The following is a 27024-nucleotide window of genomic DNA, read 5'->3' on the forward strand; positions in this document are numbered from 1 at the left end:
CCTTATAAAATCACTCAAGATTTCAGCTTAGGTTAGTGATGATTTATACAGATGTAACAATCACCCGTGCCATACTATCTGGAAAATCAGGACCTTAGTAAGAATAGCAAGAACATAATAAAAACAATCACACAGCAAGAAGACACCAAAGAGGGCTTCCAGAACATGAAGGGCAGACAGCACAGACAGTGAGGGTTAAGACTGGATGAAGCTACAGAACTACGTCTTATCAGTGTGCTGGGGCCAGATTCCTAGTGAAGGATTTTCAGTTCTGGAGCATGTGTTTTCCCTGCAAGTCTTAACTAAGTTTGACTTGATTTAGAGTACAAGGCCTGTTCTCTTCCCCATCCCTTGTTTTAGGGCCAGAAGTAGGATGACTGCACATGCTGGCAAACTGGGGAAATGTCTTTCTCTTGATTAACTGACTGAACAGAAAATATTACCAGCAGAACAAACTATATGACTTTTAGAATTCACTAAGATTTATTTTGCTTTCTGATGCTTGCCATAGCTCCTCTTGCAAGCTGTTTTTCTCTAATGATCCGGTGAAGATCATACAGGCGAAAGGCCAGTATATGTATGATGAGAACGGAAGACAATACCTTGACTGCATAAACAACGTTGCTCACGGTAAGTTAAGTCATGTTATTTGACATCATGCTTTTCTAAGCAGAACAAGGAACAATCAGTACTTTTTATCACTGTTGCATTGTGTTGGGGGAGGGATTGTTTAATTGGAAAAGTGGAATAAACCTCTCTTGAGCCTATAGTTTAGGAAATGACAGTTCATATTTGAATTTCTGTGTGCATGATGTGCTTTCCAGACTTGCTTCCTATTCTGTCTTCCTAGAAACATACTTCTCTAAAATTTACAGATTTTTTTTTTTTTCATGAAAGCTCAAGTAAAGCACCTAACAAATGGCTTGACAGTTTGTTGTATTTGTCAGAGTTACTGCTAAGGGTACAGTCACAGGACCACTGCTCAGTGGTGATGCCATATTTGAGTATTATGAAGAACCTGCTGGTTTCTTACAGTAGTTGAAATCTCCCTAACCAGTCAGTGCTGTCACTAACACCCTAGCAGGGCTAATAACTCTTTGATGGTGAGACTTATTTGCACATAGCCAACCCCCTACCTAAATTACTCAAATGTCTAAATCCAAATACTAAATTAGACACTATTTGTTTTAACGTATCAATTTCCAGTATTGAACTACAAACTATGAATTAACAGGCAATTTCAAACTTTCTGAGCAAAAAAGAAAGTTGTGACAGGTTTCAAGGCATATCAACATTGTTTTCTGCTGACAAAATCATTAACGCCCCACTGATAAAATATGATCATCAGTGCTGATAGCTCTGTACTAACAAAGAAATATAAGCGTTAAGTCAGTATGCATTTGTTAATGAACACCATGCATAATATGGAAGAGCTCTCAAACCACTCTCCACACTCTCTTGCAGTTGGACATTGTCACCCTGATATAGTAAAAGCAGCCCATGAACAAAATCAATTGTTAAATACAAATTCTCGTTATCTTCACGACAACTTGGTCGATTATGCAGAGAGACTTTCAAAAACGCTACCTGAGAAGTTATGCATCTTTTATTTTTTGAATTCTGGGTAAGTCAGTCAAGTATATTAGAATTGATACTGTGTTTTCACAAGTTATATACAGACAAGTAAAATACTTCATTATCAATAGCCAACTGCATGATCTGGCAGATGACTAGATACTGACCAAAAACATGGCTTGAGGTTTTTGTTTTTGAAGAAACTGTGATCCTGTTTAGAACTTCAGTGATTCCACAGTTCACATTTAGCAAGCTCTCTATCAGGAAAATAAACTAGCACTTTATTTAAGAAGGGTTTTACTCTGTTTATAAGGCCTTGGACTACAAAACATTAATGTAAACATTTACTGTGTTAGTTTCTGGTTTTACTTGTCTTCTGAACTCAGAATTACTTCTAGTATCAAAATTCAGTGTAACAATGCATATTTCTGCTTGAGATGGGGGTTGTGTTCCCAAGCAAATAACAGCTAAAAAAAAAAACCCAAACCTGTTTCCAAAGTAGTTTCTGTACTCCAGCTTTTTAAGACTGATTCTGTTCTAGTGAACAGTCCTACCTAAAGAGTGCCAATTACTAACAGATCCATGAGTAACATGTATCAAGTTCTGTCTGTTCTCTGCACACACAAACAGCACTGCAAGGGAGGTCAGAATTTCAAACTCGAAACACTGATTCAATTTTTCAATTGTAGATCTGAAGCCAACGATCTTGCCCTAAGATTGGCACGACAGTATACAAAACATGAAGATGTTATAGTTTTAGACCAGTAAGTATATCTGCAATTTCATCTACTGTGGGGTACAAGGCTCAGTTTTGGTCTGTGGTCAGAGCATTTCTGAAAACCTGTTGTATTAGAAAGACCGTAATCAGGAAGTTGAGAGAAGTAATTTTTCCCCTCTGTTCAGTATTTGTGAGACCAGCCCAGAGAACTGTGTCCAGGTTGGGCTCTCTGGTAGCCAACAGATGTCAACATGCTGGGAGGAAGCCAGCAGTGGCCTGCCACGATGGTAGGGAGCCATAAGATGTTAGGAAAATCAGATTTGTTTGCCTGTAAGAGACAGTTGGAGGGAGATCTTACTATGGCTACAACTGTCTAACGGGAAGGAGCCAGGCCTGAAGATGTATGGTGACAGGAAAAAAGACAATGGGTGTTAAGTTGAAACCCTAGGAATTCTAACAAGACATAGGGAAAAACTCTTTCACCATCAAGATAGTCAAACATTAGAACAGGATGCCTAGAGAGCCTGGAAACCCCATCGTTGGAGTATAGTCAGAAGTAGGCCAGACATGTCCCTTCCAGCTGTTCTGCAGTCTTGTAATACTGCTCTCACAACTGACTGACTTACACTGCTGTGATTCTAGTCACCAGCCCCAGCAAACCAGTGGCAAGGAATACTGTCCCTCTGCATCCCCTATATTCAGATGTGCAAAACAATCCAAATACTACTAAGCTGATTGATAGAAGTCTCAGAGCTTTTCTCAGCCTAAGTGTGACTGTATTCCCACCAGGTGACAGAGCCTAGCTGCTCTTTAGCTATCAGTAATGCTAATCCTAAAGAACTCTTGATGCTGAGGAAATCACTGTTTAGCTCTGCTAATTGTTTTTTAAGTGCTTACCATGGACATCTGACATCCTTGATTGACATAAGCCCATATAAATTCAGAAATCTAGAAGGACAAAAGGAATGGGTCCACGTGGTATGTACTCCAGCCTTTACAGGCTATCAACTACTTGTAAATCTAATTAAGTTTTATTTATGATATACTGAATATAGGATACTGTTCCTTTGCATAGGCTCCTGTTCCAGACACATACAGAGGACTTTATAGAGAAGACCATGAAGATTCAGCAACAGCCTATGCTAATGAAGTGAAAAATATTATTGAGCAAGCACATAAGAGAGGCAGAAAGGTAAGCAGTCATTTCCTTAACCATTTGTCTTGCCTTAGAAATGACCATGGCTGACTGTCAGTGCCATTCAGGATTACTGAACTAAGAGGTATGGACTTGTCAAAAAAAAAAAAAAACACAGAAAACCAACACATAATAATGCAAGAACCATGTAATTACAAAGCACTTGCTAATTCTTAACACCATTTCCCCAACTTTCTGTATTGTGTTCAAAACATTACACACTACATATGTTTCAGATTGCTGCATTTTTTGTTGAATCTCTGCCAAGCGTGGGTGGTCAAATCATTCCACCAGCAGGCTATTTTCAGAAGGTTGCAGAGTAAGTGGTCATTCATTATCTTAACTTTAATTTAACATACTTGCTAAATATACATGATAAGACAATTGCTCAGCCTGCTGTAGACTATGGCTTGGTAGGCAGGAAATAGCCTGTGGCTTCATGTTAACATGTAAACTTTGTATGGGCAAAGACCTATTTTTAAACACATGGTATAGAATATAGGTCTGTACAAGTCTGCTTCCTGGAAGTTTGCAAAGTAATGCTTTCTGCATGCCCTTAAACAGTAAATATTAGGTTCTGTTTCCTCTTAAGAGACAATAAAATCTGTTACGTTACAGGCACGTGCACAAGGCAGGAGGTGTATTTATTGCTGACGAAATCCAAGTTGGCTTTGGCAGAGTTGGCAAGCACTTCTGGGCATTCCAGCTTCAAGGGGAAGATTTTATACCTGATATTGTCACTATGGGGAAACCAATAGGAAATGGGCACCCTATTGCCTGTGTAGCAACAACAAAAGAAATTGCAGAGGCCTTTGCAGCCACAGGAGTAGAGTATTTTAATACAGTAAGTAAAAAGTTGACCAAACTCTCCTTCTCTACTGGAGTCTATGTAATAAAAATGCTGCATGATTATCTAACTTTAATAGTCTCTGTCACGCAGACAATTATTTTATATATTATTTGTATATTTCTAGTATATAACTGTCTGTTTACTGGCTCCACCTGATACAAATGGCAGTATGCTCATTGTATTACTAAGGCTACACTTTCAGTGTACGAGACTGCATCTTTCTTCCTCTTTCCTGAGCTCAGTTTGGAGGAAACCCTGTTTCATGTGCAATTGGATTAGCTGTGTTAGATGTGATTGAGAAGGAACACCTCCAGGCTCATGCCACAGAAGTAGGCAACTTGTTGATGAAGCTACTCAAGGAGCAGAAAGTCAAGCATCCCATCATAGGTGATGTCAGGTACCAGTGCCACCTTTACATTTCTAGCTGCTTTTTGTTTCGTTCAGTCAAACAACTCAATCCACCTGATGTAAGAAAATCATTAAATTTGTGTTTTCAGCAAAAATCAACAGCCTGCTGCACACTAGATTAAAACAAACTTGAGCTTATCAAAAGTCTGATATACTTTGCCACTCTAGGCCAGTACTTTTTTTTTATTGATTTATTATTTGCTAAAGGAATTGGCTTTCCTGTTTGAACTCTTACTTCAAGTGCAAAGAACAAAATTAATGAGCTGCATGGAAAATATGTTCTAACACCATGTCCTGTGCTGGCATTCTGAGCAGATAAAAGTCTATATAGTATTACTACATTTCTTCAGAACAGCAATACCTTTTTCCATCACTAGCCAAATATAAGGTAATTCTCATGCAGTAGAAGTTTGGTCTCACAAAAACCTTTCTCAATTTTTTAGTTCACTTGCAGTTCCTTCCTCTGACACAGATTGACTATTTTTATCTCTTTTAAAGGGGTTCTGGCTTATTCATTGGAGTGGACTTAATCAAGGATCACACAGAAAGGACCCCTGCCACAGCAGAAGCAGAGTATTTAATAACAAGGTACAATCATGTCCTTCCTCAGTGTGTGAGGCAAGCACACAATTACAAAGTAACTTGCCACTCAGTAGTTGTTAAAATACAGCCAACTAGCAGAAAAAGAAACCAGTCAGTGCAGACAGGCATTGCCTGGACCTGCACGCTGGTGTTTAGAAGTTTTTTCTGCACAGCATGCAAAGGTAAACATAATTCTTTGTTACTGCTCTTTCCAGACTTAAGGAAGAACATATTCTACTGAGTACAGATGGGCCAGGAAGAAATGTGCTAAAATTCAAGCCCCCAATGTGCTTCAGTATGGAGGACGCAAAATTTGTGGTGGACACAATTGACAAACTACTAACAGGTAGTACAGATCAAAACTGCCTTATGCAGGGGCTGCTGCTGGACCACCTTAAAGTCAGTGCTAAGCCTGCTTTTCAGAAGTGCTAAAATAGAGCCAAGATGGTAGAATCTGTCTCATTAGTCTTAGTCAATGCAAGTTTAGTCTTCACTTCTAAATTACTCTGTTTTAAAGTTCTCTGACAAAACTGTTTACTCCACAGAAGCATATGCCTTTTAAAATAGCAGTGCTTTGGCAGAGGTTCAAGTGTTCACCTGTCTGAACAAGGGAGAGCAGTAAAAGCTGTCCAAATTTCATTCTTGACAGCCATAATCTGTATGAGTTTGCTAAATTGTTTATTATTCTCTCTCCAGATATGGAAAAAGAATGTCTGAACAAATAGAAAACATCGAGTTGTTCTACCTGAGCAGGTATTTATTTATATTCACTCTCTATTATTTCAAAGCCAAGGTTCCTAAACATCACTTCACAAGCATTGTCACTGGCAGTAGAACAGTTTACTCAGAGAGATGCTTTTACTTGAAATTAGTTTGCAGGAATCTCTGGCTATCTAGAAGCAGGGGCCAGACTTGGGTCTATCTGGCATTCACAGCTACCTTCTATTGGAGTCTCACACTTCCAGTAACACTATAGGTATTCACTTGTTTGCATGCTGGGTCCAACATGCCCCAGAAATGCCTACCACTAGAGCATGCTGCGTTTGTTTGGGAAGCCTTAAGAGTGACTGGGTCTAACCCTTGGCATGCAAATGACATGCACATCAAGACAAAAACATAGCTTTTATGCTAGCTGCTCAGCACCTTAAAGATTCCAGAAAAGTTTATGCAGCTGCGTAACTACTTCTCAGCTTATCTCCCCTTAACCACGCTTAAGGGCAAGAGCACTGTACGTTCTCCATGCCACAATTAGGGGACCTCCACTTATGCTAACCACTTTATGAAGAGCTATAAACAGTACCTTTACTACTATAGCTCCTGTTTTCCTTAACATTTGCCTTTGAAATAGTATTGCCTTCTGTTCTCTTGAGCATTTTTGACTACTTCATAGGTTCTCTTGAGCATTTTTGACTACTTCATAGGATCATTTCAGGTTCATGGCTGTTATCTCATGCTTAAGTACCCATTTACCCCTATACTCCGAAGTTTGTGGACATCAGTAATACCAAGCCTGGAAAACCTCAGTAACTGTTGAGGTTCCCCTCTACAGCTTGCTTAGAGAGAACAACTAGCAGCAACTCATTTTGCCACACACTCACAAGCACAGTGTACACTTCCAGTTAACACATCGATGACACCACCCTTTGGTACAGTTAGTACTTTTCTTCAACCTACTCTGACTAAAAGACAACCAAGTGCCCAGTAAAGCTCTAGGCACCTGGAGAGAAATGCACCTCAGTGTAAGCCTTTGTGGCCTCAACCACCATACTAGATTCACAGTGCTCTGGCCCTGAGCTAAGGAGAAATATGCTTTTAGTTCAGTGAAATATTAGTATAGCAGGCACAAGAAAAATGTGTTAATATTTTATTTAGCAAACTTATGGAAAGACATACAGCTGTTTGTTCTACTTATTCTTGAGAACAGAAAGATTACTCAACAGTGCCAGTGTAACTTAGAGACCCAATGACTTCACGTGCTTGCCTGCAACCTAAACTAAGCAAGAAAAAATGCCTTTATTTTCTACAGGAAACCAAGAATGCACAAAGCCTCTTAGCAAGTACAGTATTAGTATGACACTTACATATAATGTAAGCAAAAAATGAGGCAATGAAGTAGATTCCTTTTAATAATGCTTTTGCCAAAAAAAAACCCCATAACATTATTTTCCTTCCATAGGTTTCAAACAATGTTCAAGATCTGCTACTAAGAAACATTATTCTACTATAACACACATTTAATCTTCATCCTAGCATGTCTTAGACCAGATAAGTTGCCTTTGATTTTACTACTTTCAGTTATCTTGTTATTAGTAAAAGCTTTAAGATAAATAAATTTCACAAGAGCTTGTTTCAACTTTGTCAGAGGTGTGGAATTGGCTTTTATTTAAAACAGCATATCTAAACTTGATTAAAGGAATTTGTTTTATAGCTACTATAAACTACATTTTCTAAATTCATGCTCTTTCAGGTTATGACTTTTTGAAAATTAAGATGAGCCAATGGGTACTCTTTTTTTTACACCTGCTGCTACCTATTCAAATGCCATTCTAGCTGCCAGTACACCCAGTCCTTTCCAGGGTCCTTTGACCAGTTTCAGTAGCCGGTTTCATAGCAAGGTCTCTAAGTAGTATTACATTCAACAAACTGTCTCAGTGACTGGATTTCAGTCCCAAATTCCTAACACCAAATGCATGAGGAACAGAGACAGCCGAGGGCCATGGTTCCCAATCCAGTTCTTATGAAATATTCTGTCCTCAAGAAATATCCAAGTGGGATTAGTAAATTCAATTAAGAAGAGTACATTACAGCCATAAGCAACAACCTTGTGTACAAACCCTTGCTTTCACCCAGCAATTACATGTTCTTTGTATCACAAACTTTTCATGCAAAGAAGAAAGGGAAAGCCAGCTCTGCATTTAAGTACCAGTATCCTCAGTTTCTCCTTAAGGCCACATCACCTGTCAAGGAAGCATTACCTGAGAACCTACTTCCAAAAAAACAACACACAGCCAGCTGACTAACTATTGCTAATACCCTAGAGCCAGAAGTACTGAAGCAGTATGGTCCTGATACTATGCAAATTCCCTGTTGGAAGGCAAACTTTAGAAAAATACTCTGCTACCCCTTATTTCATACAAAAACAAGTAAAAGCATGCAATGAAAAGCGTTTCAATTTTAATCTTGAGACAGTAATCCCTTTAAATACTGTACTCATTTGTTTGTGGTGTGCAAGTTGGGCATTCAGTTACATAGTCCAGCTGTAAAGTTGTAATGTCAACTATCAGATTTAAAATCTGATTCATCTTTTTAATACTCAAGATTTCCACTTAACCCCAAAAGTCTTACAGACTCCTAACTTTACAGCAAGCTTTCTTTTCATGGACAGCCAGCAGGGAGCAGCATATTACAGCACATCTCTTGTTAAAAAATGAAAAGGTCACTAGTAAAATCTGTTTATGTCTTAGTTACTCGGTTTGATTCCACTTCTGTTTCCCATTTGAACAAATAAGATTTGTTACAAGAAACAAAGGGTCAGATATTCACTTTTAAAGCTAAGTAAGTAAAAAATCAAAATTGATTACTGCAACAAAAACTAGAAGTTTATTTTGTGCAGCAGCACTTGCTACTTATTTATAAATCTGAGATTGGGAGTACTCTGCAGCAAGACAGGCAAATTGCATGTTACTGCCTTAAAAGAGTGATAAACCAGTCAAAAAAGGAAACCGTATTTCTAGCTGTTTACTCAGAAAGAGCTGCCTCTTTAAAGGCAGCTTTTTTGTTTTTCCTCCCACAACTTTAGTGGAAGTTCTTTAGCCTGTTTTTGATACACATAAAGGCTGCAAAAATTCAGACTTTGAATTGGTAATTTAATGTCTAACCTGTCTTTCAAGAACTTGTAGAAAAGTCTCAGACTCAAAAGACAGTGAAACATGAAGGAAGTGCAACTAGATTCTGGCACACCTCTTGTTAGCTTCCTCCTGCCATGCTGTCTAGACTGCCAAGCCCTACCTGGAAACCTATGCCTCTGGCTTCTCCTAGCAGAGCCCTACAATGCAGACACTAACAGAGTTATGCTGAGCCTCTGTGCTTGGCTAGAACATAAGCCACTAGCACGCCAGCACAGCCTCCACAACAGCTGGGGCTTTCCACCCAAGTCCTCTTCCATAACCTCCAAGCAGAAGTGACTGCCATTTAACTGCAAGTGAGCACAACTACCAATACAGCCTTCTAGTTTAAAGATTAAAAACATTTAAGCACAACTCTTCATCTATCAAGGTACTGCCATGAACTAAGTTCTGGGAACAATATACTGGCATTTTACTAATACGTAAGCTGAAGAATGGCACAAGACACTAGATTACGCCTTTTTTATTTCAAAAGCTAGGATAGCTTCAATATCCATGTCATGGTGAATCAGAACACATGTAAAATACCTTACAATACATTAGATTCCAAAAAGGTACCAAAAAGTACAGTAAAATTAACACTTCCATTACAGGAAATGTATGACACAAAAACAATACAAAATAAAAAGGTGGAAAGTGACACTGGTTCCCTAAGATGCATCTCATTCTGTACAACTGGAGTAATGCAGAGTCCATAGTTAACTCCAAGAGGCAGTCCCTAGATGCAGAGCTGCAGCTTTAAGCAGACCCTCAAAATCAGTTTCAGTTTAACCTATTAATAAAATCATTAATTAATATCTTCAGCAAGGCTGAAATTTACACACCACACTGTCTAGACAACTAGTTATCTGTAAGTATTAAACATGTAAAACATTTCCAGGGAGCTCTTCCAAGTAGGATAAGATGCACATTTAACAGGCCATAGAAATTTATTGTAAAGTTAAATTTGGTACAGAACTGAAATATCCATCTACAGCATTGTATACAAAACCTATGCAGTCATTTTCCAAAAGAGACCATGCCACTGCATACCTGAATAAGTTTGATCAATATGGCTTGTAGTTATTCTGATGACCACCACGTCTTGGTGTCTTCCCATAATTTGCACTGCCTTGACCTATGAACAAGAGAACAAATGCATTAAACTGCTAATTAGTTACGCTCGCTTATACCCAATACAGTTCTCTTTACTTACTGTAATCATAGCCTGGTCCATATCCATAATACCCATATCCTGAATAATCATAGCCTCCATAGCCACCATAACCTTGCTGATAGCCGTATCCTTGATTCCCATAACCCTGGTTCCAGTAATTGCCATAACCTTGATTCCAATTTTGACTTTGAGCTATAGAAGGGAAAACCATCCACAAAATCCCATTTTAGTACACACAACTTATTTAGAATGTGTCCATACTAAAGTACTGCGTGTAGTACTTACCGCCGCCTCTTCCACCTCTGCCTCTTCCTCCATAGCTACCTCTTCCTCCACCACTACTGAACTGTTGCTGCTGGTATACTTCTTTTGGCTGTGCTACCTTAATCTCGCACTGAAAATAAAAAAACAAGGAAGAGTATGTATACAGTCTTACAGCAGCAGCACCCAAACTAACCAGCTAGGAAAGCCTAAGGTTACTCTAGAGGCAAAGGAGGTATACATGCAGTGCTCCATCATGTAACCAGGACTAATGCACATCCAGAAGCACCTGATTTATTGTGCCACCCAGGCAAAGGTAAGTCACTGTTGGCCATTCAAAGCAGGCCACTGCTTTCAGAGTATTTTACACTGCCTATTCCCTACCACCAGCTTCCCCATGGAAGAGAAAGGTTAGTCATTATTGTCTGTTCAAAGCAGACCACTGCTTTCAGAGTGTTTTAATACTGCCTGTTCTCTACTATCGACTCCCCCATTGAAAAGGTGCTTCAGGCCACACAGCATAGCCACTGCTCCTGTAGGAGCCACAAGGCTGCCCTCTACCCTGGGCACAACCTCCAAGATGAGGCTGTTGCTATTGGACTTCACCTGAGCTGCACTGAATGAACAAGGCTCTGAAAAATGCACTGTAATCAGTCCTCCTGGCAGCCTTCATACACTCCATACACTGAGCATCTGTGTTGGACCGTAAGGTACGCTTACCAACACTTGAAATCATCATTTAGCAAATACTAAGAACAGCTAAAAAACAACCAGAATTGACATTTCCAAGACAGGTTCCCAAGCTGCAGTTCAAGCTGTCAGCCAGCTTCCTAGTTCCTGAATCTGTGCACATCCAGAGATGAAAGCCGCTGCTGCTGTGAAAGGAACAACTCCCTGTGATAGCAGAACCTGAGCAAGCCTGGCATGGAGTTCTTCACAGCAGAGCTTTAAGGTAACCTGCTCTTTTTTTATTACTATGACAAAAAACCAGGCTGTATTATGAGATACAGAGACATGATTTCTCAACTCCCTTTGCACGTAAGCATTCATCTCTCCTGAAAACAAACTTTATTGCTAACTATAATGTCTTGACAATTACCAGTGCATTAGGTTTGCTAAAGTTTATTCTGTGCTGTCAAGACCAGTCTTAAAACTAAGTGCAATCTAAGTCACTGTGTCAGACAGTATGACCAGATTTCTAACAGGGCTTTGAAGTGTATGGTCAGCACTGGCCATGGAGCAAGGGAAGAGGGACAGCCCCAGCCAGCACACATTATTTGCCTCCAGTCCTCTTCTCATTAGCTTAACACATGAGCCTCTATTAGCTATTCCCACAAATGAGCACTGTCAGCTGTTCAGAGCTCCTCACACCAATTTTACAGTAGTTCACGTAAACCAGCTGACCAGCTACCAGTTGCCATAAGCATACATTTACTCTCTGCATCCCTTGTATTGGGTTTACGTGACAAGGTTTTGGTAGCAGAGAGGGCCGCAGCAGGAGAGAAGACAGCGGAAGCTGCCCCCATGTCAGACAGAGCCAGTTTTCAGCCAGCTGCTTACAAAGTTAATGTCTGTAAGCCTTGAATTTATGTAGGTGCTCTATGCTCAAAATAGGCATGTATCTGTTCAAATGGCTTATATTGCTAGACTGATAGATAAACAAGCCAATTTTTCCACATGTGTTTAATGAATGCAATTGGATACTTTACATACAGAAGTCCCTAGAACATAGCAAGTATTAAAGCCACAATTATTGGCAAAGAACCTTGGTAGCCTCTGCACCTGAAGTTATGGCCAAAAAAACCCCTGTGGTAAATTGCAACCTGTCCTTATCATAATTTGGGTACCTTGAAATCAGAGGTCTACAAAATCCCTTTCAGATTATACATGTAGAGGTCTTACACGTAACTTGTACAAAAAATTACAAGTCAAAGTTTCTACCTTGCTTCCACTGACGTTATGGAATTTCTTCTCCAAAACCTTCTTCACTGGATCCTCTTCCTTGAAAGTGATGAACACAAATCCCCTCCTCTTGTTGGTCTTTGGATCCATTGGAAGTTCAATTGCTTCAATCTGAAGACATGAAATACGATTTTCAGACTTGTATTTTAGCAGAACAGTTAAATGCATGGCATTTGGGATGGGAAACTTACTTTCCGTTTTACTATCTATGCATATTATGCAACACTAAATTTGCCATATTCTTTCTATACTAACACCGGCTTTCAGACCAGGTTTCAATTTTACAACTCTTCAAAACAATTTTAATTCAAAGCATTTTATCTGACATTAAAGACAAGGGTATCTAACTAGCAGTGGAAGGATCTAGTGCAGTATGTTGCCTTCCTTGCTTTCAAGATGGGAAACCTCTGGATCAGTTATGGAAGTCTTGATACATCTGAAGTTAAGTTGCAACTTATTAGTAAACTGAACAGCAACTGGAGACAGTATGTTTCAGTGTTTAGTAAGATAACATTACGCACCTCTCCAAACTCTCCGAAGTATTCCCTGATTTTCTCTTCTGTGGCTTCTGGGTTTAGTCCACCAACAAATATTTTCTTCACTGGATCCTTTTTCATTGCCATGGCCTTCTTGGGGTCAATTAGTCGTCCATCTAGCCTGTGCTCTTTCTGTTCCAGAACCTGAAAGATAGTTTGATAGGATTAACTCAGGCTGAAAAGTTTCCCCTAGAAGTCAAGAATCTGAAATATGAAGCTTAAATTCACCTTTTCAACACTCCCAGGTTCTTTGAAGAGAATAAATCCAAAGCCTCTGGATCTTCCTGTGTTAGGGTCCATCTTTATCGTACAGTCAGTTACCTCACCAAATTTGGTGAAGTAATCTTTCAAGTCTTTTTTGCTTGTATCCCAGCTGAGGCCGCCAACGAACATCTTCCTGAAATTTCAAAGAGGTAAGAGCTATTAAGACTCAGGAAGTACCACAGAAAAGCACATGCAGCAAGATCCTCACAGTGGTACACACCTCAGCAGCATTGTCAGAAACAGGACCAACTGTTGAAAGTTAAACACTTTTGCATCTTGTCAAAAGCTAGTGATACTACAGGAGTGCACAAGGGTGGGTTCCCCCCCTTTGAGGGAATGACACAATGCACCCTGAAGTTTATTACAGGTTATAAAAAACAGTAAAATTGCCTAAAATATTCCTCACCAGTAACTTATGTTCTTTCAACAGTATTCTGTTATTTGCAACAAAGCAGTATTGACTATCAAGTACTGCCAACTCGGTTTTTTTTCAAAGAACCTAGGATCATTCCTACTGCTTTGAAAGCATTCAGGATAGAATAAGGCATCAAAAGCAAAGTCCCTGACCTTCTTTAGAATTTGGACAAATGGCTGTAAAAATTTTAGTCTTAAGAACGAGCTGCAAAATTTAAACCAGGTATCTATGACCTCCAAGAACAGTCACATAGAACAGATGGGACTTTGAACCTGCCTTAACTACTACATTGTGCACTTCTTCCTGCTTAGTTACTGAATCTAGTTCTATCTTCATCAGTACTACAGGAGTACGTCCACTATTAGTCTTCACTTTCATGAAGGGCCAATCCAGTACTTCCCTGCCCACTTTCCCACACAAAATATCCTCTGAAGCATCTCAAAGAACTAAATATTAGTGAAGCACAATACAGAAGTGAAGCTAAAAACCCAAAAACTTACATCAGTCAATAACACACTTTTCAAATGCCTCACTTCAAATGAAAACATTAATAACATGGCCATATTTTCTATTTTCAGAGTTTCCAAGGTAACAAACTAAGCTTTTAAAAACATTCAAGCCTTTTTGTCTATGAACTAAAGCAGTTTAAGTTGTCATTACTCTGTTTAGAGGCAACCTAGATTTGGCACTAGAAGCTAGCAGCACTTTAGAAACTAGATTATGTTTAAATAAAATTGGTTTTTGGTGTTTATGCGTAATTTTAATTTGCTAGAACTAGCATCCAATTGTGTTCAAAACTTAACATGAGGAAAAACCTGTATGTCCTTTTTTTGTTTTTTCTTCCTTAAACTAGATGAAACCACATCCTTTGTAAGCTGAACACTCGGAGTTTTTTTGTTTTTGTTTTTTTTCCAGAAAAATCAAGCTGTGTACTCTTAACTTGACAAGTGCAGCATGATACATACGGTCCAAGTAGCCTGTGTGCTTCCTGCAGCTATTACAGAAAAGGCCTTACAAAGTTTACTAAAAACCTTTCACTGACAGGTGAAAGAAGGGTAACTTGATGGATTCCTTCCCATCACAACAGCTTACTGACCAAGCACAACTGCTATAAACTGTACCGACTTGACAGTGGTTTGCCATAGCATACCCTGTCATCGTTGACCACACTTACAGAGTGATCAAGAGGAATTCAGTGGTTAGGGGGTGACAGGAATTTGTCTGGAGGCAACCGTGGCTGCTTTATGCAGTCGGGTTGGGGCTGTGGTACACTCACAGATATTGCCACATGCTAAGTTCAACTCTTACCACAGCATTAGATACTACACTTCGTAATCTACAGTCCTTTGTTTTGTAATTGGAATGATTGATACCTACATATATTTAAGTAACACAATACAGAGCTTTTGAAATTAAGACCAAATTTGGCTTTGCCTTCAGAGTCCACACAAACTAGACAATTGCATTCCTAACATGTAGTCTTCTTCATCCTGAGCATATTAGTGCAGCTAAATCAAAGCGTGTTTCAGCTCTTAACCAAATACTCTAGAGTCAGCACCCTGAACTCTGCCTTGGACAGCTCTTGTCTTAGCACAGCGCTAAATTTTTTACATAGGTCAATCCCTCTAAATAACTGCTTTTCTTAGAAGTTTCATTTCACATGGATTTGGAGATGAAACTTGTCACCTCCTATGCGAGAAAGGGAAAGAGTATCACCCACTTTTCAGGGCAGAATACTAAAACAGTAAAAAGAAAACTCGCACACAGCTAAGAGGCCTCGTTTTCAATCCTTCTAGTATCTGCAAAAGGTACATCCAGTCCCAGCTTACAGAAAACTTGTGCAAGTCTTACTCCTTCCCTTACAGCCAAAATCTATTATGCTACTGTGGCTTCAGCTCTCTGTTGAACCTGAGGGATCTGACCCTCTGGTTCAGGGCCCAGGGATAACAAAGGAAGTTCCAATTAAATACACAGGGTAGCTTGAATAACAAAGACCCGCTTAAGAAACAGGCCAGTAATTTTCAAGTCAAGCACATCTACTCATAAACAAACCAAATATGATAGGGGAAAAATGACTGTTTTGTACACAAGGATGCCACTAGCAAAACACAGCGAAACTACACCAAACTCCTCCAGAAATCACCCGTAAGAGGTAAACTGTTTTCTGACAATGCTGCAAAGCGGTACACCAACACCGCACTTGCTGGTTTAAACACACCGCGCATAGTCTCAATCGCGCCGTTTTTCTTTTACTCCCTCAAAAAATCCTTCGCTTACCCCGACTAGCTTCCAGAGCTGGGAGATTTTTATTTGCATTACACAAAATACGATCGCATTTACACCGACGCCGGCGGCGAGCGGTAACGCAAATCTCCCCAGAAAGTTTGCATCAGCCCTCCCCCCCCCCGAAACCAACTCCTTCCATCCACTCCTTTCCTTAAAAAGGGAAAGGATGAGGAAAACGCGGGATGCGAAGCGAGCCGAGGTAAATCCCCTGCCATTTTACAGCGTGAGCAGGCAACAAACCCGCTCCCCGCCCCTCCCCCAGCCACCACATGGCGCCAACAAAAGGCGGCTGCAGAACAAAGGAAGCGCTGGTGCTGCAGGCCCGCCGCCTCACCGCCCGCCCGATCCCTCCGCAGCGGGGCCGCCCGCCGCCCTCCCCCGCCGGGCGGAGCGGGGCCCAGGGCGGCGGAGCGCGCCAGCCGCCCGCCTCGCTTCCGCTCCCGCCGAAGGGCCGCGCCGGGCCTAGCGGCCGCGCTCTACCACCGCACATGGCGCGGAAGGGGGGGGGGGGGGGGGGGGGCGCGGCCTACTCCCGCCTCAGCCCGCCGAGGGAGGCGCGGCGCTTACCCCGCGTCCTCCTCGTTCTTGCTGGCGTTGATCTGGTCGCCTTCGGCTCCGTTCTGGCTAGCGGCCGTCCCCGCTGGTCCCGCCGCCGGTCCGGCTCCCGCCGCCGCCGCCGTTCCCGCCGTCGCTGCTACCGCCGCCGCTGCGCCCGCCGCCGCCGGAGCCCCGCCGGTTTCGGCCTGCTGCTCCCCGGCGCTCTCGGCCGCTTCGTGGCCGTTCTGGGTGGCGCCGGCGGCAACCGCCAACTGCTGCTCCGCTTCGGACATGCTGCCCCGTCCGCAGAGGCAAGAGGGACGACAGGCGCCTGCAACAGACGAGCGCGGCCCGCGGGTCAGCGAGACGGCTCCCCCCACCGGGCCGGTCTGATCCGGTCCGCTCCCGCCCCTCCCCCCTTTTCTGCCGTCGCCATCCCGTCGCCGCTTATACTCACTTTAAAACCCGCTCCCAATAAAATCCGGGCCGGCCGGAATCGGATTAAAATCCCCCACGCACTGGAGCTGACACCCCTCCCCGCGGCGCTCGGCTGCTCCGCACCGGCCCCGCCGCCACCTTCTCCTCCCCCCAAGACACGTACTCTCCGGCCCAGAGCCTTAACGCGTGGCCGTCTTTATAGCGCCGGAGCCTCAGCCACACAGCAATAAGGAGCTTCCTCATTGGCCGCCGCCGTCTGTCATTCACGCTGTTCAGCATCTCCTGTTGGTTTTGCTGTGGGGGGCGGGGGGGATGAGTCGAATGGCGGCTCGCGGGACTGGGCTGGGAGGGAAGGCAAGGCGCGCAGAGGCCTCTCGCTTCAGTGCTGAGCCGCGGAGAGGAAGGAAGGAAGGAGGGAGGGACGGAGGGCGGGCAGCCAGCCAGCCGTCCTGCTGCTGTCGCCAGGGCAGCCCAGGAGGCGCGGGCATCTGGGGAGCACCGGCAGCTCTCGGGGCCCGCAGGTCCGGCGCGCCGTCCCCCTGTGGCAGGCGGGGAAGGACTCGCTCCGGCGGCCGCTGCATTGCTCCGGCGAGCGTTACCGTCCTCGCGAGGCGTTTCACGAAAATCACAAGCGCGACAGGGAGGAAACCCAACCCCCGGGGGTGCAGGGCCCGGCGGGGCAGGAGGAGTCGGCGCTCTCCTAACGCTCTTCCGTTGTTCAGTCGCGGCGGGGCCCGAACGGCGGCGCCGCGAAGCGCCTTCCCGCCGCAGCGGGCGGGCCGGCCCTGGCGGAGCCCTGCTGGGGTAGCCCCGGCCTCGGGGCCCGTACGGCGGTGGCAGGGAAGCGCGCCTCTGACCTGAGCGCAGCGCTTACTTGCAGTGTTGCGCTGGTTTGACTTAAGGTGTGGTATGTACGCTGAGTCAGTTACTCCAGGACGAGAGGTTTACTTAACGTTTCCAGCTCTGCTGGTTTTGCAACCGAGACGGCCAGAATTTGTTGTTTTTAATGGAAACTTAGATTTGTATATTACATAACTCTGGGAGCTGGAGCCCTGAGCATGCGCCTAGGCCTTAATTCCTTTTGCCCAAGGATATATCAACTTTGTTGACAAAGATGTGTGTGAAAAGTGCAGAAGACAACTGCTCCTGGTAATCATGCTTCAAATTCTTGTACAGTATACCATTCCTAATATCCCATTTGTTCAGGTTAAAGGAACAGGGTTTGGCTTTGGGATAGACAGCCAAACTTACTGCCACATCTTTAAAAAAAAAAGTTAAGCCCTTTGCTTGTGGGCAAAAAGTAACAATGATTACCTAACTTTCTGTAGTAATAAATGCATACATTATTACTTGCTTGCTCCACCCTCTGTCAAATATCTCCTCTGGCTCAACTTGCATATCTTTATCTGCTATTACAATTCAGAAAGAGTGCACATAGCTACTTGTGAATAAAAACAAATAGTGGTGATACATTTTGTTGTTAAGTAATCTGATCTAGGATCCAGGCTGTCCTTCAGTGAACTGCTTTCAGAGCACTTTTTATCCTCTACAGGATTCATTTTTTAAAGTAGGAACTTGGTAAAACAGGGTACATGAGGTTTGGTTTTGTAAGCTTTGTAGCAGTGCATCAAGCAAAGCATTAAAGATGAACATGAAATAAAATCAACGTGGTATGTTCAGGGTAAGGGCCTGATCCACCTTCCCCTCCCCTCCCCCCCCAATAAAAACATTCAGTTGCTTCAGGCTATGAGCCAGACCTCTTAAGTGGAAGAGGGAAAGAAAAGGAAATTATGCTTAGTATTGGGAGATTGTATGAAAAATAGCCTCTCACTACAGCCAAAAATTTCAAGCTACTCTTCTGCTTTGGGCTTGTGGTACTTGCTACCAGCATCACTTTAACTGGTCCGAGCTGAGCTTTCTGCTCTGCTACCCATGCACACATGCAGCATTGTATTTGTTACTAGAATTGCAACTGATTTTCTTCCAATTTCTGGATTTTAAATCCTCAGCCACAGTGGCTTTTGTAAATCACCCCCCGCTCCTCACATTTTCACTGCTTACAAATGGAAAAGTATTAAAGCAATCTAAAAATAAGTGTTCAACATGAGTAATTTCAAGAATACACAAGCATGGTGTGATATGTGTGTTTTGTCAGCCAGGTGCTCTATCCATGAAGGATATTAATTTGTAAGTATTCTGCCACACTTTCAGCCCAAGCTACAATAGCTCAGAACTTTAGAGATGTTTATCTCAACCCAGTCTGCTGACAGGGTAGGGTACACTATGGACAAGCTCTACAACCAGCTCTTTAGGCTAAAGTTTGTGAAACAATGTTATATGAGGTCAGGTCTAGTAAAGACAGTACAAAGAGTACCTAACTAGTACACTTAAAAATGGTAATGTCCGCCGGACAGGTTGTATATGTTTTCTGACAAAGATACTCATCTTTATGAGAATGTATTTTTAAATTGTTTTTCTTGTATTGAACTTCAAAGAAGCAAAGAAATTTTTCATGAGATACTCTTTATCCTAATTTATACATTCTCAGAGGAACTTACCCCACATCTAGCAAGAGAGCTTCTTTTGATTTTTTAGGCAGCTTTGGCTTAGATTGTAAATTTATCAGGTCTGTACCAAAAAGTTATAGATTGTGATTAAAAACAACTCGGTGACTGTCTGTCAGCTGACTGCATTCATTTATACAGCGCTGTTAGCCTGCTTCAGTTGGAAAATACCACACGTTTGCTTCAGTCACTACAGGGGACTAAAGCCCAACTGATAGTTGCAGTTGATATAACTGGGATGGCTAAAGTGGTAAATGCGTCCACTCTTATGCCCTGTCCACCTTCTTTTTGCAGGTTTTTTTTGTATGCAGCTGTGGCAGCTGACTGCAGAAATACATCCATGCTGAAGTTACAAGTTCATAGACCAGCACCTGAGAGTAAACTGCAACTGGCAGCAGTTTATATGAGTCTGTCATGTAAGTTTAGGCTCAGCTGATGGATGTTATTTGAGTGCTTTTGATTATATATTTGTTACTTAATTTCCTTGCAAGATTCACTGCCCCAAACAGCTCCTTTGTATTTCATCAAGCCTCACTAAGGACTTGAATGATTGTCATTTCATTTGTACTTCTCCATATGTTTCCCTTTTCTTTCTTTTCTCTTTTCCAGTTCTCTTTCTTGCTTTGATGAACCTGTCTTGTCTTTCCTTTCATAGCACTTGCACTGGTACTTTGGCGCATGTTACCCTTTTCCTGCTTAACAGTGCTTTCTTTAAAGCTGTACTCAGATTTTCCAACTGCCCATTTCTCCTGGTCAGGTCCATCTCAGCCCCTTATCCTGGCAATTCCAAACAGCAGTTCCCAACTAGCCAAGGCTCTCTGTGATTGCCAGTTGCCCCATTTTAATAGCTGTTTGATGCCTTCTATGTCCCATATCCAACAGCAGGATAACAATGTGGTTGTAGACTGCCTAAGCAGCCTGGTTTGAAAACTGTGACTAGCATGACTAACAACGTCACCCTTTACATATCTAGACATCGAAGACCAAGAAACTTGAAAATATGGGTTGTTATGATTATTATTTGTCTCACCAGGCCCCATCATGCTACAGGTAATTTTAAAGAATTCCTCTGGGTTGTGACTTGGGTTTTGGTCTTGCATTTCACTCCTCACTCAAAGGCTGTGGTTAATCAAAGAAAAATACACACATACCTTCTTGGGTGGTAATTCTCCTTACATGACACATTTACTGCTGAGAAAAAAGCTATCATTCTGTTTGTCATATTTTTAATCCTGTAATTACTATGATTATTCATGGTGTTGACTGAAATTCAATTGAATTTTACTTGTGTATGGACTTTATGATCTTGGGCCTAATAATGCTGGTCTACCACACTTGCAGTTTGCTCCAAGCCGTGACCTTACTGTCTGTTCATAACAGTTTTGTGCCATACCTGTCTTCATTGCCTCCTTCCCTTTCTTCTTTATCCTCACTCTTTCCTCGTTATTTCCATTGTGTTGATTTTTCTAGTTTCCCTCTTCTAAAAAAAAAAAAAAAAAAGAGAACCAACATATCAATCACTGCCTTGAAATTGTTGATGTAATTTATCCACTTGCCACACCCTATGCCTGTCTTATCTAAATTGATTGTAAGCATCTCAGGTCACAGACTGCCTACTGTATACAAAATACCATGCTATAGGAAGCTTCTGTCTGCGTTAGTCTTTATGCACAGTATAAATAAATAAACTTTATTAATACTACTACTTATACAAATAATCCCACTGATTTTAATGGTGTAGCTGAAAGTAAGTGCTCAAAATAATGGTGAAAAGGATGCCTTATGCTACATGGAATTACTATATTAACATGCATCGACAATATAACTTCAAAAAAAATCTTATTTAAATGATTGCCTCTTGTAATTTGCCAAATAAAGGATTTTTATTGCTTTATTCATACATTCATTTATTCATTGTGGATAGTATCACACTGAATACTTATCTCTGAGCTTAGTGGCCTTAGGGATAATCCAAGCCAGTATTATGTTAATCATTATGTACAACAATGAAAGAGCGAACGCGTGCAAGTGTTTCTGCTCCAAAAGGTTAGGTAAAAGCCTAATATCTATATGCAGTATCTATACAGAATGTCTACATACAGATGAAGAGGAGCTTTATGGAAAATAAGTTGTCAATGCCAATCTCTACGGGTGTTCAACAGGAGCTAATCCTGAGTAACAACATGGGATAAAGCAGGAAGGTCTTTATGTGAAAGTGCAGTGGTGGAAGTCAGTTGTACTGGCTGGCAGGAAACGGGAGATACCCTTTCAAAGTGAAACAAAAGGTAGGTAGGACCAGATACGTGTGTGAATGGACTTGCAATTGAAGAGTAACAGTTTTACGGGTGATAGAGAGAAGACTCTTTGGAAAGGTGTGAAGAACTAACATAGTCGAACTGAAAAACTAAGAAAATGGCGTTGCAGAGCTTTCTGTATGGAAGCCAACTGCTTTATCTGTTGAGGCCAGAGAAAAGGATGTCAGCAATAACTGAGATGAGGAGAGCTTGAGCAAGATTCCAAGGCCATGTCAATAAATAACAAAGATCACGTCTTGGTTTACATCTCCACAGCTGTTTAGACCAAACTGAGCTCAAACCCCATGTTCCTGGCTGTAAGGTTCCACCCTGCTCCTTTGCACAGTTGGCTGTAAAATAGCCCAGTAGAAAAGTGGTTGGTTTTCAGGCAGATGGTTTGTCTAACACACGCTTATTACCAAGACTTTTAATTGCAATGGAGTCACCTGAAGTTTGAAAGGCGACAGTAATGATAGGCAATCATATCTATATTTGCCCACTAAGATGTTGAGCTATGAGCTAGAAGGGAAAGGAGAAGAGTCAAGAACAGTGCTCACCACCACTCTTGCAGAAAGGGGAAAGAAATATGAGGTACAGTACTGACAAGCCAAGCTGAAATGGTGATTGGAGAAAAAGCAATAGGTGAGAATAATTGCAAAAGCTAAGACAGGACACTAGCTAGCTATGCTAAATGTGACTGAAGTTTAAAAGGCAGTACTGGTTTAAGACAGGTGGAGAAGCTTTCAGGTGATGTTGAGAGGAAGCAAAACCAAGTTTGAAGGGGATTTAGGGTAGAACCAGGCAAGAGATGCAATTGGGAGACTTGGAAGAGTGAGAGGCACTTCTGCCAAAGGTTGGTTGGTTGTTTGTTTTAATGTAAAAGAGACAAGCATATCTGTGTGGGTGCTGGGGGGTCAGAGCAGACAGTGACTAAAGCTGTGAACAAATGAAAGAGTGGGTGTGAGGAAGATCAAGAAATGAAATAGAGTGAGGTTAGTAGGGCAAGCGATGGAGTTACAGAAGATGTGTGGATAAGATTTTTGTTATTGTCACAGACTTGTAGAAAGAGGAAGCATCAAGACAGTATTTTGTTAATTTTATCTTTAAAGAAAATGGTGAGAATAGAGGAAAGCAGCAGGGAAGGCTTGACAAGGGCTAGTCAGCAGCAATGAAAAGCTAGCTAGGATTACAGGCATGTAGATAAGCTGCAGAAGTAGAATTGTTTAGGTGTAAGAACACAGAAATGGAGGAGAGAGCAGGCTTGCAGGAGAGGAAGTTAGCTTGATCACAGGATTTCCTTCAGAAACACTTTGCACTGCAAAAGCAAGCATGGATGAAGCAAGTGCTGAAGGTAAGCACTGAGAGACAGAAGCAAAAAAAAGTCAGTGGTGGATGAAAGAGGTATGTGTTGTAAATGTATAGCTAGTAAAAAATGCAAATAAAGCTAAAACATGTGCAAGCTTCATTTTTAATCAATGCAACTAGTCGGTATTGTTCCTTTAGCTTTTCTTCACTCTGTTATTTTCATCATTCTGTTTTTCTTTCCTTCATTTTTAACAGTCTGCAAGACATTAGTTTCTCCATCTTCTTGCAGTATGGCAGAAAGCTCTGATAGAATATTTTTCCCTTAAAAGTTACTTATCTGTTGTTATTAAAATGCAAATGCACCTGCAGCCACAATTTTTCAATGTTGTTATATTCCATGCCAGCTAAAAATAAGTGAGGCAACTAAGGCTTGTTAAACCGCTTAACAGATAAGATACAGCAGCAAAGCTATGCCCAGAGAAGTATTCAGAACTGTAACGGTTCATTACATTGTAATTATAATTTCTTTTTTTTCTTTTTCTTTTCTTAAAACTACATTCCTGGCCTACAGAAGTTAGGGAAGATGCTTCAAACCAGCCTTTTGGTTATCAGAAATATTTTTTCAAGCACTATGAAGGTAATGTAGATAAGATAGTGATATTAACACAGGGTTGTAAGGTCCGTTTCATGGAATTCAAGGCTTTGGAAGAAATCATTGAAATTATACTACTGTGAAAAGATATGTCTTTGTTAGGGAACACAGAATGTTACGTTCTCTTAACATGTGGGGCCACTTTAAATTTTAAGTCTGAATTATTAAATCATCGTGGGAAGCGTATCGGGAGGAAACCCGGGGTAATTGGCTGCAGCTCCAGAGGCAGCGCCCGCTCATTGGAGAGCGGAGGATTCGCCGCGGCACTAAAATTAGACAATCTCCGCCCTCCAGAAATGCTTCTGGAAACAGCGAGGAGGAGAAATTCTGACACAGACTGAGGGCCCGTGGTGGGGAGGGAAGTGCACAGGACCCTGCTCCCGGCAAAACTGCAGCATATGAGGATGCATAGAAAGCTACTTTTTTTTTTTTTAACTTGGTTAGCTGAAAAAAAAGGCACACAATAAAGAAATTGCAAGAGATTAATGTTAGCAGCGTTTTACACAGATATCAAATTCAACATTTCCTATGTAATAATAATTCTGAAGTATTCATCCAGGCTGAGGAAGCCTTTGAACTGATAAATCTAAGCTAGGGCTGTCAGACTTGTGCTCATTGACTCTGAAAAGAAATTACTCTTGCCAAATTAACTCTGAATTAAACTAAAAAAATGGTGAACTCTATCAGCTTTTTTTAAAAAATAAAACATGTTTATCCATTATTTCTGTGTAGTTGCAGTGTTTACAAATGTCTTCAAATTAAATATTACATAAGTTAGCTCTGTTAAAGAAACAAACGCCATCTGCCCATATCAGTGAAGGAAAGTCTGTATCTGAATTACTGAGTCTTGTGCAATTGGAACCTTTATTTTTTAAGGTATGTGAGTAAAAACCTCACTCTCTGATTTTTAAACATGTTTCAAACTGGCTGCAAGGAAATAATTGCATAATTCTGGTTTTTGTCTCTATTTTTACATTATTTTACATTACTCATGAAAAAGATTAAGGCCAAGTGTATTTTTCTTGCACTAAACCCAGCTTTTGCAGTAAATTTGCTATTTCCTCTGCTAACCAGCGTAGACAGTGTCAGCGTCTATGGCTTTAAAAGTGGGGGTTTTTGTCTTTTCTACTTTCAGTCTGATTTCATTAACAAATTGAAGGCTGTACACCTGTGTTTTCCCTCCATCGCTTTGCCAGTGTCACCTCAAGGCCTCATGCAATGGCCAGTTTCAGCTGAATTCACCAGCAGGCCAGAGGTCTTAACAGCACCTCGGATCCCAGAGTTTTCTGAAAAATTGGTAGTAAGAGGGGATGAGGCCCAAAGGAAAGGAGGCACGGCCGCAGAGCGAGCTCAGTAGTTATCAGTGCCGTTCGCCAGTCCACACCCCGATAGTGCCGGGCCAGCTGGCAGGCGTTCAAGCCGGGGAGCCGGCCGCAGTCCTGCCCGGTGTAAGCAGAGCAGCCGGGGAGGCGACACCAGGAGCACCCAAACACTTCAGCTTCCAGGCTGCAGGCTGAGCTACGGCACGGAAGATCATGTCGGATGGATGATGCCTGTACTGTAATTGCTCCAAGCGGGAGCAGCCCCAGAGAGACGGCAAAATAGGGAGTATGCAGGGAGCAAGAGTATTGGCACGACGGTGGTAAAATCTGGTAAAAGCCCCCAGGGAATGCGGCTTCTCCAGCTCTGCTTATGGCTCACCTCATTATGGTTTAACTTGGGAAACAGTGGCTGTTTCTTACTCATTACATTTTTGATTTTGTGATAAAAGTGAAGTAGCACTGGGTAGACACTGTAATTCAGTCAAAAATGGTGAACGCAAACTATGGTGCTATGAAAAACAGTGTTAGAGAGCTGTAGGTTCAAGTCAGTACGTCTGGTATGCCCAAAGGCTGCGTACTGTAAGCTCCTGGTCCCGCTGATCTTGACCAGGCATGTAAACAGGAAACCTTGCGCATGCTCCCACAGTAAACACTGGTATTTAAGTAACCTGAAGAAGCGCTTCTGCTTTTTCTTTTTTCCAGTTACCTCTGTTTATGAACGTCTGCTGTGAGATCATGCCTCCCTCAGCAGTCCTGAGCGTAAGGTAACACTGACATAAAGCTTTTGTTGTCATGGAGAAATGGTATTTTTGATAGCTATCCCCACTCACGCTGCTCCTTTCCTTATTCTCGGGTCACGTAAGGTGCCCATAAACAGGCAGATGTGCCGCTCAGTTGTCCGCCCGGAGACCGCAGCTGTCCCGGGCTGCCAGGCGCGTCGCAAGGGCGGCGGCTTAGAGCTGCCAGCACACCGCCGCTTCCGCCGCTCCCCAGCCGCCATCTTTGGTGGCCCCCTCCCCCCCATCCGCCTCAGCACACAGCCAAGGGGCGCGGAGGCCATCTTGTGGCCGCTCCGCCCGAGAAGCCGGCCCCGCCGTCGCCTAGCAACGCCGGCGGAGCGGAAAGGTGCGTGGCATGGCGCCGCGGCGGGAAGGGCCCAGCGGCGAGCCGGGCGGCGGGGCCGAGCCGGGCGGCAAGGCCGGACCGGGCGGGGGGAACCGGCCACGGCCGCTGCGGGGGCAGAGCAGGCGAAGCTGCTGGCGCGGCGGCGCGTCCCTCAGGGTAGGCGGGGCTGAGCCCTTCTTCGGGTCGGGCGGTGGGGAGAGGAGAGACGGGAGCCGCTCCTTCGGGTCTCCATCGAGTCCTGGGCCCCGCGGGCCGCCGGTGTCCGTGACGGGGTGTTCCAGGCCCAGGCCGGCTGCTCGGGGCATGTGTACTTCCCGCCTGGTTCCTAGGCAAAGGCAGCTGCGGCCGTCCTGTGCTCAGCTCCTGCTGGCGGTGCCAGCTGCCTCAATGGAGGCCATAGCCTGATCAACCACTATTGCAAGCAAACCAGGAGTCTCAAAGGTATAGGTGCAGAAAAGATCATCCCAACCGAGACGGCAGGTACAATCGAGCAATTATATATGATTTTTGCAGCAGTGAGCCGGCTAGTCGGCTCCATACCTGTGTCTTGTTCAGTGCAGATGGAGAGAGACCTAGTGCTGTGAGTGTACAGGCAGAGGGACGAGAGGGGAAAAAGAAGGTCACAAGTGGTCACGAGTCTGTAAGAAACCTGTCTGCACTAGTTCCTCTATTCA

The 27024-nt window shown here is 42.7% G+C and overlaps 2 protein-coding genes across 3 annotated transcripts; one reads left to right on the forward strand and one right to left on the reverse strand.

Annotated features, from left to right (window-relative positions):
• Positions 1–560: 560 nt before the first annotated feature.
• Positions 561–7603, forward strand: PHYKPL (5-phosphohydroxy-L-lysine phospho-lyase). The gene is made up of 12 exons (XM_082006246.1): positions 561–630; positions 1465–1624; positions 2265–2339; positions 3184–3271; positions 3369–3485; positions 3725–3807; positions 4107–4332; positions 4581–4735; positions 5245–5334; positions 5544–5674; positions 6025–6081; positions 7505–7603. Exons 1-11 carry the CDS (start codon positions 576–578, stop codon positions 6051–6053), a joined length of 1209 nt encoding a protein of 402 aa, XP_081862372.1. The 5' UTR covers positions 561–575; the 3' UTR covers positions 6054–6081; positions 7505–7603.
• Positions 7604–10279: 2676 nt separating this feature from the next.
• HNRNPAB (heterogeneous nuclear ribonucleoprotein A/B) lies at positions 10280–16943 on the reverse strand (the record flags this gene model as incomplete). Of its 2 annotated transcripts, XM_082006403.1 has the most annotated exons (7): positions 10280–10350; positions 10429–10581; positions 10675–10783; positions 12592–12723; positions 13134–13292; positions 13377–13545; positions 16681–16943. In XM_082006403.1, the coding sequence occupies 7 exons, from the start codon at positions 16941–16943 to the stop codon at positions 10280–10282; spliced, it is 1056 nt and encodes a 351-aa protein (XP_081862529.1). The 2 variants fall into 2 exon arrangements, with proteins under 2 accessions (XP_081862529.1, XP_081862530.1); XM_082006404.1 differs by lacking the exon at positions 10429–10581.
• Between the last annotated feature and the right edge of the window lie 10081 nt (positions 16944–27024).

Source organism: Phaethon aethereus (genome assembly GCF_964289735.1).
Source record: "Phaethon aethereus genome assembly, chromosome: 14".
Lineage (NCBI taxonomy): Eukaryota > Metazoa > Chordata > Aves > Phaethontiformes > Phaethontidae > Phaethon > Phaethon aethereus.

Bases quoted from the DNA above. Each gene is read 5' to 3' on its own strand.
- PHYKPL (XM_082006246.1), top strand. From the start codon at position 576: ATGTATGATGAGAACGGAAGACAATACCTTGACTGCATAAACAACGTT. The intron at 3,808-4,106 runs GTAAGTGGTCAT...GTTACGTTACAG, and splicing joins TATTTTCAGAAGGTTGCAGA to GCACGTGCACAAGGCAGGAG. The intron at 5,675-6,024 runs GTAGTACAGATC...TTCTCTCTCCAG, and splicing joins AATTGACAAACTACTAACAG to ATATGGAAAAAGAATGTCTG.